General features: G+C 39.8%; 1 protein-coding gene across 6 annotated transcripts in view; it reads left to right on the top strand.

The window, feature by feature from the left end:
- Positions 1-12060, top strand: part of LOC113173007 (neurobeachin-like) — a 174735-nt gene that overhangs the window by 59419 nt on the left and 103256 nt on the right. For all 6 annotated transcript variants that reach the window (XM_026376260.1, XM_026376233.1, XM_026376252.1 and 3 more), the window contains exons 11-17: positions 746-854; positions 2094-2246; positions 3496-3664; positions 7893-7972; positions 9295-9357; positions 10291-10388; positions 10731-10823. In XM_026376260.1, the coding sequence (XP_026232045.1) occupies positions 746-854; positions 2094-2246; positions 3496-3664; positions 7893-7972; positions 9295-9357; positions 10291-10388; positions 10731-10823 (765 nt within the window). The remainder of the gene's footprint in view (positions 1-745; positions 855-2093; positions 2247-3495; positions 3665-7892; positions 7973-9294; positions 9358-10290; positions 10389-10730; positions 10824-12060) is intronic.

Raw genomic sequence — 12060 nt, 5'->3', positions numbered from 1 at the left:
AGCAGTAGAGGAAACATGTTCTTTAGGTTACTCTGTGCCACCTTGGGTTCCACACAGTGGTGTTGTAACATCACTCAGTAGGTGCTGTAAAGGATCAGAGGCTGAACCAAGAGCACACAGAGTTGATGGTCACCCAGTTCTGTATGTCTTCCCTGTGCCTCAGTTTTATAGCTAGGCCGAATCACCAGTGAGTGAAATGAGCACCTTCAAGCTGACAGTGTAGACAAACAGACACACAGCAGGGCGAAGTAAACATTTGACTGAATTATTTTGTATGCATGTAGTGTATGTGAAGTATCTATGGGCAGGCCTGCACAGACATGATTGTGTCAGTGTGATTGCTGCGCTGCAGCAGAGGCCAATAGAGGATGTGAGGGAAAGCCGATTAAGAAGTGTCACTGAGCACCACCGCCAACTGAAAAAACCCTGCAACAAAGAAAAAAAATTGCCTTCAATGTACCGCCTTGCTCCCTTGAACCCATACATATACACCCTGTTACAACTCACCCTGAGACCACTCTCTTTCCCTGGAGAGCCCAGTACTGAACCTTTTCTTCTGAATTGAGGAGAGATGAAAGTGGCGAGCCTGAGTTTCCAGCTGATTGCTGACATGCTTGTTTTTCTTCCCTCGGCCACACTGTCTCCTCATGCTGCTGTACTTTATAGAATAACTCCTTCCCCATGTGATGATTGTGAGAATAGATTTTATCCATGTGTGAGAAGGTGTATGTTGTTGTTTTTGCAGTGCTACTCTCCTGGCCTTTCTGGTTGAGCTGCTCAAGAGCTCTGTAGCCATGCAGGAGCAGATGCTGGGAGGAAAGGGCTTTCTGGTCATTGGATACCTGTTAGAAAAGGTACTGAGTCATGTTTACATATTTACTAGAAGAAAGAGAAATAAAATACAACAAGATCCCATTACAAGCCGATGGTCTGGGGAGGGGAGGAGTCTTCAAAGTGTCTCTTTTTGAAAACGTCCAACTCTTCATTTTCTCTTGAGTGAAATTAAATGGGAAATGACTTTGATGTACAGTTTTTACAATTTTTTTTTACAGAAAACCCCATATACTTTAAAAACACATTTTCCCTTCTCCAAAGAAACAGATGATACAGTACACAAATGCACCGTAATTTATATGCACTTTCCAAGCCCCTTCAACATTCAATATATCTTTGAATTAAATAAAGTTAGAGGAAGACCACCACAAAACTTCTCTCCCCCCCCCCTTGGTTTATCTCTCTTTCCGCATCAGTCTTTATTTACCCATGTTGTGATGCAGATCCAACAGCTTGCTAGCCTCCCCAGTGTGCTGGCTCTTTTGGAGCACTGAGAAATGACTCCACTTTGTCACTCAGTGACTTGCCTGCCTGCTGGCTTCAGCTGCTGTTAACCAACAGCCAGGCAAAGTCGGCACCTGAGAGCTGCTGCCTGCCTTTTTTTTTTTTTTGCTGCCTTCCCGCTGCCAGGTTTCACACTTCCACATATTGCACCATCTGCTTGTGATCTGTTTATGCCACACCTTCCCTTCTCCCCGTGCCTTCGTTTTTTTTCTCAAGTGCCAGTCGGTAGTGTTAACCAAACTGGCCAAAGTGAAATTCTCTGCAAAGTCATGCCCTCATTTTGTTTAAATATTTTTAGATGAACCACTTCACAAAATGACTAAACACATCGATACTGAACAAAACAAGTAAGTAGAACATGCAAAACATAGTGATCCTTTAACTGAGCTATATACACAGAAACTAAGAAATAACACCCACCAGGAAGAAGGGCATTAAACTTCCAGGAAGTAAATTATGTAAAGGTGTGTGCAACATTTAAGCAGCACACGATGGACAAAATACATGTGTTTAGTAAGTAAATGCACAAAGTCCCAAAACGCATCTATAATTGTGAAAACTCATTCAAACAATTCTCACTCATCTCTCTATTTTAATCTGAATTCTTTGGACTTGTCTTAACCATCAAAGCTGTTAGTTAACTTTGTTTTGTTCTGATATTTAAAAACCAACTTTAATACATATAAACGTACATGCTTATTGAAAAACGACAATGCAATGTTGCTGTTTTATATTATTATTTTGTTTTTGTACAGTCATCACGTGCACACATCACCAGGGCTGTATTAGAGCAATTCCTCTCCTTTGCAAAGTATCTGGATGGTTTGACTCATGGGGCACCACTACTGAAGCAGCTTTGTGACCACATCCTGTTCAATGCGGCCATCTGGATCCACACCCCTGCCAAGGTGAGCTCCTGCAAGTAACTCATGAAAGGATAGTTGTTTAGTGTTATCAGGTGGAAGTGGATGCATATCAGGAGCTTTAAACCACAGAAGACTTCAGTTACACTTTTCATCATTATTGCTTTGTTGAGAAGTGAAATTGCAAATCCTCACCCACTTTTTCTATCAAAGAAAGTAGGAGGAAGGAGGTGGACTTTGTTTTATATTGTCAAGTATGTGTCATGCATGGGAAGCTACAATCATACTTCAATACTATTTTTAATTTTTATTTTTTATATTGCACGTAATATTAATCAGCCAAATGCAAAACATACAGTTTTTCACCAAACTATTGCCACACTCTAGATATAGTACATTCTCGTATTTATAAATCATTAAATGGTCAGAGTGGAATTCATCACTTGCTTTACCTTCCCTGTCCTCTACCTAAACAAGTTTTAAACATTCTAGAGGCTTATTTTCCTCTTTTTAAATAAAGATCCGTGAAGAATTGGGATGAGGTATATCTAAGGACCTGCGGTTGTGTGGCAAATACATTTGCCTCATGAATGCTGGTAGTGGGGCCAAGCCATGAATAAATAAAAAGAGGAAATAAATACAGAAGTGTCTGAAGGTTTCCCTGTGACACTCCTCTGAAATAGAAAGTGGAGAAAGAGGGAGGAAAAAATGAGTGAAACAGCGACTTAATGAAGTAAGTTAGAGCACTTTTAGCAACACTAGCTCTCTCCCTTAGGACATGCCACAAAGTCCACATTTCTCCTGTCCATATCCTCAAGCTGCACAGGCTATAGAGAGCCAGCTGTGTGAATGATAGGCACGTGTAATAAGCATTAATTACATGGGACCACTGACCTTTTCCCAGAAGACAAATAATATTTTATGAGTGCATTTTGCTACTCTGTTCCCATGGAAATTACATTAGCAATAACATGGTGTTCAGAGTTAGTCAGTATCCTTAAACCATATCACATCAGGCTCACATCGTGACTGCACCAGCTCCTTTCGTCGTGTTATTATCTTGTTAATATCCTGTAATTTATGACATATGGGACTGTATTTAGTGCTGGAGTGACTGTGGTGGGATTCGGGATTCTTGTCAGGTCTGTTGCTTATTGTCGCTGAACAGCAAAAGGAAAATGTCTTAGTTCATTTAGGTTTGGGCGATGAGCCTGTCTTTGTACTGTATATAGTTACTGTGCAGTAACAACAGGTAATATATGTGTGTGTGTGTGTGTGTATGTTCCTATTCCAGGTACAACTGTCTCTGTACACATACCTTTCTGCTGAGTTCATTGGCACAGCCACCATCTACAACACGATCCGTCGTGTGGGCACAGTGCTCCAGCTCATGCATACACTGAAGTACTACTACTGGGCGGTCAACCCAGCAGACAGCAGCGGTATCATGCCAAAGGGCCTTGGTGAGCACTTTTACAGTACATTTGGATTTTTATTTTTTTTCTTCAGCACAAACCAACCTACCCATTTGTCGTTTTGCTGTGCAACATGATTTGATTCAATTTAGTTTTTTTGCTAGTGTAAACTCCCCAATGTTTCCCATTCCTCTGATCCTCTAATCCAAGCGAAGCTCAGTGTTTTGGAACGGAAGTCATTTGGAGTGAACCAATCACAATCATTATGTTCAGTCACAAGCCTGCTATCAAAGGGTCCTGAAATGGCAGCAGCTCCCCCACATTTGAAATGACTCATCTCCACATGGAAGCACTTGCCTGTCAGCTGTTAGGACCGTGGCCATCACTGGTGATGGCAGTGAGGCAGACATGCCACATCAATACTGTCATCCTGCTAGGGTGCTTGGTGTGGGTGTTAGCCCTCTGAAACCTGGGCCAGTAGCATGGCTGGCATTCTCAGTCTACCAAACAACAGTATGTCACCACGCAGGCTGTGCTGGAAGTGAAAGTGTCCTTGAACTGTCATTTCCTTTTTGCTCTCCATTATTCTTTGCCGAAGCTATCTGTCATAGCGGAGAGGTTGTTTTTATAATGGTTCTGAGAGCTCCGTTTATGCTGCACCAAGGCCTAATGAAATCTACTTCCTGAAGGTTAAACCTTGTGTTTTCACAGTGTTGATGTAATACTTGTCGCGCAATCAAGGCTTAATTTTTCTAAAAATAATTTTTCAATATCTTTGACAGTGTTGTTAGCACTGACACTAACACTGCAAGATGAAAAAAATCTCACAGGTGGAGTCAGAAATTAATACAATTTGCAGCATTTTTATCTTCGTCCAGTATAAACAGTTCTATGTTGAGATACTTAGCTTTAGGCACTGCAGTATATTCCTACATTGTGTAGGATTAAAAGATGCAAGAAGCATCAGGTTGTAAAACCACTTGTTATTTGTACAGCATGCATGTCAATGTGCTATGTAGAGCTAGATCTCTGGGTTGTTGCTACATTTGTTGGGTTCCAGGTGACGACATGAGGGTTTAACCATCTCTGAATCCATGGTTCGCTGCCAGAAAACATCTGATTCCCACCTCATGAGCATTTTGCTTTCACAAGTGGAGCTCAAGAATAGCAGTGTTCTGTTTGTGGGTGAGGATCATTAGATCGACTGGTCAGCAGAAATGCAGAGGGTGCTTTGAACTCCTGATGTGAAGCGTGTGGAAAAGCTCTTTAGCACTTTCTCTTTCACCTAAGATCATGAGTTTTGTATTGTGACTAAAAGAACTGGCAACTTCAGTGAGGTTTCTTCACAATGTTTCTGTGCTTAAGATAAACTTTAAAGTCTGTGTCAGTGATGAGTCATTTCGATGCTAAGCTGAGGCTAAAAATGACACAAACAATTCACCTTTGTTTCACCTATAGACATGTTTTGAATTTCAAAAAAAATTTAAAAGCACAACTCAAGCTGTTGTGAAACCTGATGCACACTCACTCTTTTCCATAATTTTGAAATATGTGCATAAAAATCCATCCAGTTCTAGTTAAGCTTTCCCTAATTGTCGCCTTTTGAAATAGTAAACTGTAAATCTGGTGCTAATGATTGAGTCCCTGGTTGGAAAATGACCAAATCCCTGAGTATCTCTGAGAGATTATTTTCCTGCTGTAGGTAATTTTCAGAGTGGGTCTGGTTCCATTGATCTGTGCTTGATTTGGCAGGTCAGTTTTTCTCTCTGTCCTTCTACACTGAGAAATGACCAAAGAAAGACACATAAGAAAAGAGAGAGAGAGCCAAGCACATAATGAAGTGTTCAATTATAGGACACAGAGAGGACATCTAAAACTGAGCTCCTCCAGCTACTCACTATTTTTCTGGAAGTGCCTCCCTTTTTCCCCCTCAAGTCTTAATAGAGAGTGCCATCACATTAAAGCCATGTATCATTTGGTTACACACAGAATGACTGCAGGCACTCAGACAGATGCCGTTGCTCAACTTCTCGCTGCCTGTGATATGTACCCACAAGACAACGCACAATCTTTCTCAATCTCTTGTCATTCTCATTTTGTTTCTGTCTCTGCCCTGCCTCTGTTTTACTAAATAATGAGTAATGCGATGAGCAAAATAGCCGTTTGGCCAGTCACCATGTTGTTCTGTTCCCATTATAGGACAAATCACCAATGGCAGACGTGTAGAGATGTTTCAGAGGAATCATCTGATCAGGGCTTGAGGTTGAAATTATCTTTTTGTTTGCTTTCATTCAGATAAATTCATTTCAAGTAACACATTTTGAGGAAATTGTTTGCATGTACACTCTTCTTTCAGCACCACATGGCTTCAGAGAGAGAGAGAGCAAGGGTGGGACCTCACCAGTTCACTTGCATTGTTTATTTCCTGCTGTTTGACCATTGTACTTCATAGTTAACATACAGCAATTCAGATGCTCTAACCAAAGCAGGTTTAATGGGAAAAACAAATATTGGTTGCAACTTGGATTCTGACAAAGAATTATTGCTACTCTAATTAAAATGCTGTTTCATTAGAGGGTATTATTAGTCTTTTTGTTTATTAAAAGAATTTAGTGAGTGAAAATTTAATTATTCTTGTTTTTATTTAAAAGTTTGAATAAAGGAGACATGGTATTATGTATGATGTGACTTTATTATCATCACTTATAAGCTGCAATAAGATTCCTGCATTAATCACATGGACATAAATCGTTTTTCAATAAACTCTTTCTCCTCATGCCCTTGGGATGCAGGAAGTAAAGCAATCTGTGAATGCGAAACAAGAGCTGCGCAGAGCTGTGAAGCATAATTGGTTGTGAATAACTTGGATGCAGTAGCTGTGGTAATAATGTTCTTATCATCCCTTCCATGTCGGGGTATCTCCTTGCACTGGGTTTTCCTCTCTCACTCTATTAATCAGTGTCGGGATGCAGCAGCACATGCTGTCCTCCTGCAACCTCAGGGAGCCTCGTCATTGATTACATTGACTGGCTGTTGAAGAAGCCGGATGGTCAGTTGCCGATGTATCTGTCATCAATGTCGCTGTCCTTATTTCAAATGAACATGTGTCCAGCCAAGGTGGAGGTTGGGGTTTATCAGAGCAGAGAGGAAAAGAAAAGCAGTGGAAGTGACCAGTTTTCCCTGTTGTATTTGGCACAGTGACATTGTGATTTAATACCTCTGAAAATAAGGAAGATTTTGTCTGTGTGTTCATACATGGGAGAAATACAAAATGAATTAGTAAATGCCAGGTTTTACTGCCAAAATGCAGTCTCTGTTCTACATTCAGAATGCTGCTAAGCTGAAGCGGATTTGGATAGAAATACACAATGTGCCATATCCTGATTTCTGGTGTGTCTCACTGAAAGTTTCCTTGTTCTATTGCCTGTTGCTACAATCCATTAACATGTGGCTCAGTGTAGGTGCAAACACTTGATCTTAAAGGATAAAAAGAATAGAGCTCAACATGTTAAATAGGATCTGACCATGACAAAAATAATTCTTCTGCCAACCAAACCAGTATAGCAGCAGCTGCTGCAGCAGAAGCAGCTCCGTGCTGCGACAGTAAATCAATGGCTTGTGTCATATTTTCTCATTCGTCTTTATTTGCACAGCATACATACACCTGCTGACAGCATTCGGTCCGTCACATGTTGAATCAGGTTTCTGAAAGTGATGAATTGTATCTAAGCTAAGCCTAGAGCATCAAAGTGATCTTATACTGGGAGAGGGTTTATGGGCAGTTTTAATTAGTTATTAGCCAGTGTTGGGGACAGGTGTGAGTTTGGTGACCTTGGGCTTCCTGCCTGGGTGCTTTGTTGTGACTAAAACTACACAGATTTTGGATGTAGAGTAACTATTTTGAAACCTATGGTCTAGTTAATGTTAATATACTGTTGGCTGAACCTGGTAACATCATTGCTGGATGCATTCAAGGTGAATACCGTAAATCAACACACACGACAGTGACAACTGAATATAACTTTTGAAAATGTCCCTGTTTCATCTACTTTTATTGTCACTCAAAGGAGGAGAACACACAACATCAGTGAGAGAAACAATTCATTATCAGTGAAAAAACATCAAAGGCATTTTAGATGGTGAAAATAAACCATGAATAAAAATGACACTGAAAAGATTGACGGGACTTAAAAACAAAAACAAAAAGATATCTTATTTGCTTCTACTACTCATTTCCTCTGTTTTATCACTTCTCACACTCTCTCTCAAACTACAGATGGTCCAAGGCCGACCCAGAAAGAAATCATTTCTCTGCGGGCATTCATGCTTCTCTTCCTCAAGCAACTCATCCTGAAGGTATATCCCACCTGTCTTCATGCCTCGCAGCCTCTCACACAGCTTGATTTTAAGATGTGCCGAAAAAATATGGAGATTGTCGACTCTCCTTGTGTTATCCTTTAAAACGGTCTGCCAGTCCTCCCTGGCAATAATAACAAAAATATATTCAGTCCTATTTTTTCTTTCTCTATATGATTATTCCAAAAGGTGTGCTTGGAATAAAACCAACTGTACTGTGTTGAAATGTATTTAGTCCTTTGAGTCATTTAAAATACCAAATGTGGCTTTTAGCCTTTGAAGTTGAACTTAAATCTTTTTGTTTGTTTAGCCTATTTAAGGCATCATCTTTGTGCCTGGCAGTCTATCACTGGTAATTACAGGTACTTTTTCAAATGCTTTAAGGTGGAACAAACATGGAATTGTTATCACCAGGTCACTCTTTCTAAGCAAACGTGGTTGCAGAAACTTAAATACATTGGTACATCAATTACACACCCAATGTCAGCTCAATAAAAAGGGACATTCAAACTATAAAAAGTTCAGGTAAATTCAGATAGTCTTGTAAAAAAGACAGATAGTAAAGTAGGCTAGGGTGTTGTAGAGCTTGATGGCTGTGGGAATGAAGGATCTCCATATTATGCAGGCTCTTTGTACCAGTTTGTCCAGCCACTTCGCCTTTAATTCTACGGCAGTGTGATGGTTTATGCTGCAGTTTGCTTTGGAGGCAGCATAAAACATCACACTTGCTGCTGTAGTTTGATAAAACGTTTGGCGCATCTTCCTGCAGATGTCTTCATGACCTAAGGCATCTCAGGAGGAAAAGACGTCTCTGCCTTTTTTTATATTGCACATCTGTGTGAAGTGACCAGTTTATCTTATTGTCCAGGTGCACATCTAGATATTTGTAGGATGGCACCACTTCAATGTTTGCGCCACAAATGCTGACTGCATGAAGAAGAGGATTTAGACCTTCTCCTTGGTTTTAGAGGTCTTCTATATGAGACAGTTTTTGTGACTCCAGTCACTGAAGGAATATATCATTCCTCTGTACTCCTCTTCCTGTCCATTCCTGATACATGGAACAATTGCAGTATTGCCAGAGTACTTCTGAAGGTGGCAATTGTACTTGAAGCCTGCTGTGTACAGTGTGTACAGGAATAGAGCCAAAACAGTCCTCTGTGGAGCCACAGTTCTGCTTAGGACTTTACCAGAGATGCAGTTCCCCTAGTAATGTCTAGTACCTTCTTTTAAATAGTATAATATTGACTGACACACAGTACATTCATAATGCAGTGTACATCATTAAATCTTTTACACTTTCATTTTTTGTATTCTTTCAGGACAGAGGCGTGAAGGAGGATGAGCTGCAGAGCATCCTGAACTATTTGTTAACAATGCATGAGGTACATGACAGTCTGTAGTTGCCCCAAGTGACTTCTCTCAGTGTGTTAGTGTGCCACTTTAGTGCACACGTTCAGAATTGCAACTAGACCAAGAAAATGTTTTCTGTTTTATGATGAGTTCATCTTTTTGATTGCCAATGAACTTTTTTCATTGTGCAATGGCCAAAAACTACCCCTCTGTTCTCCTGTAAGGTGGGTCACAGGCTCAGGTGTATTCTACAGGGGGTATAATTGCCATATATATTATGTCCTTCCTGCAGTTGCAGTCATTAATCTAAACAAGGAAGAAAAACACTATTTTCACTTGCATCCCTTTTTTATCTCGCTCTCTGTTTCTCTTTGTCTTTCTCTTTTGATTTGTTTATGTAACTGGCAAATGAAGATTCAGGAAATGATGTAGGGTCTGTGTTTCCTTGAGAGATTAGTACATAAAATGAAAAAAATTTAGAATAACCCGCTTGTGTACAAGATGGACATTTATCTTCACAGGAAGATATTAGCCTGCTCTCCCACATTTAATATCAATAAAAACTAAGCATACTATTGTTAAACCTCATCAGAAGTGTCACAGAATGAAACAGTATTGATAAATATCAAAATACCATCAAATTCATATCACAAAATCAACTTTGTTTAACTAAATAGATAAAAATTAACCCATAAGAACCCAAAAACATTTCTACTGAAATAAAAAAAATATGTGAAACACCAAATGGACCATGTAGAAACCATTTCTTAAATTGTTGACGACACCCAATCAAATTCGATTTGACCTCCTTTAAAGCCAGGAAAGGTTTTGACCCACATTGAGCCAATGTCGCTATGCACAACACACAGAGTACAATATACAGAGCAGCCCTCAGAGCAAAGGAAATTTGTACATGAAATGATTTGGAGGAAATGAGTCACTCATATTGACTGTTTCATCTGCAGGATGAAAATCTGCATGATGTGTTGCAGTTAGTGGTAGCCCTCATGTCTGAGCATCCAGCCTCCATGATCCCTGCCTTTGACCAGAGAAATGGAATACGGTAAGGCCCTCAGGGGAAGGCGCAACTTTACTTCATAAAATAAAATAAAATAAGCCTGAATAATTTTAAATACATTAGTTATGTGTTTGGTGAAAAAAAAAACAGTATTAATTTTACACTGTAACACAGATAATCAAATTTACCCCATGTGATCCTGTAAAATGTGGCACAGTTTGTGAGTTATAAGTAAAAGGCTGCTGCTTTCATTGAGACATCTGTTTAATGCTAATGTAAATTCACTCGGTCCCCTAACCAGATCAGGGCCTTCTCATCAGTGTTTTATATTTTATTCCATCAAGATCATGTGCTGTTTCCAGCTTTCACTGCTTTTGTCTGCTCCAGGGTAATCTACAAGCTCATGGCCTCTAAGAGTGAAAGCATTCGAGTACAATCCCTAAAAGTCCTTGGGTACTTCCTCAAGCACTTGGGCCACAAGTAAGTAACCTATTCCAATAGCTGTGATGCACATTGATAAGTGCACATACTGAAGTGTTGTTGAAAGGAAGAAAATTTGAAGAAATCAATTTTCCAGCCAACCTGCATGTTGTTTTGCTATTTTTAACCTTATTGTGTCCATTTTCACTCACTGAAAGAGAAAAATCATAAATCAAGCTTCACCCTCAGAGAGATGATTCATCTGTTCCTGTCCTTCCTTTGAAAAAGTGTACAATTAGAAGAGCCAGAAATTCTTGACTACATGCCAGTTTTGCAAATTAGGGTGCATTTCTTTCTAGAACACCTGAATTTCTGGCATCGTGCCCTAAAACCATTAATTTACATAAGAGAAAGGTGGAAGAGGTCCAAGTCAATGTCCCACGGAGGGAAATAAATTATAAAGTACCCACTAGGATGTCGGCATATCCTCTATGTGCTGCACATGGGGAGGAGAGAGAGAGGGCCTGCGGGTGGAGAGACTATGATTCAACATGCGGGATACAGGGATGGATGGGGGAGATGTGGGGGTTGTGCTGTGCTCACAGTGAGGGGGAGCACCAGGTGTTGTGCTGTTACTGGTGCCTGTGGAATGGAGTGAAAGAGTAGGCATAGACTGCTCTAGGCGCAAGTGAAAGGCCCATATCCTCAAGAGACATGAGTGCTTCATGAAAGCCTGCTTTCACCCCTCACCTTAATAGCTTTCATACATTTTAAAGCACAATGCTAGTACACTATGAGCTCCAGTGTAGCTCATAAATAATTTAACATGTTTCTTCAGTGCTTTGTTGAAGTTATGAGTTTTTGATAATTGAATTTGTCATTTTATATTTAGTAGTTCACTGATGCGGTGGAGGAAAATTAAAAAAGGACAAAAAGAAGCATGAAAGAGCACAGACATGACATAAGTTTGGCTCATACTTCTTTGATTATAATTATATTTATTCAACACATAATCATAAACTTTAAGACAATAAAAAACAGTGAATATAACATGTCAGTTTTTATTTTCAGGACTGAATTTGCTTATTGCTCCATGATTACCTTATTTCTGACAACCTTATTATTAAATGAGTTCTATATAAATAGCTGTTTTTTTAACCAATGTGCCTTCATTGTAATGTTATTACAATATTTAACTGTATTCAGGGAAAAAGAGACTGACTTTGTCTGGATTTACACTCAGGAAAGTACAACGAGCAGGGCTTGTACACTGCTGACTGAGCTGACGTGTAGAATT

Source organism: Anabas testudineus, chromosome 13, assembly GCF_900324465.2.
Source record: "Anabas testudineus chromosome 13, fAnaTes1.2, whole genome shotgun sequence".
Taxonomy (NCBI): Eukaryota; Metazoa; Chordata; class Actinopteri; order Anabantiformes; family Anabantidae; genus Anabas; species Anabas testudineus.
Note: the sequence above shows the minus strand (reverse complement) of the source record. Positions and strands in the feature narration are given on the sequence as shown.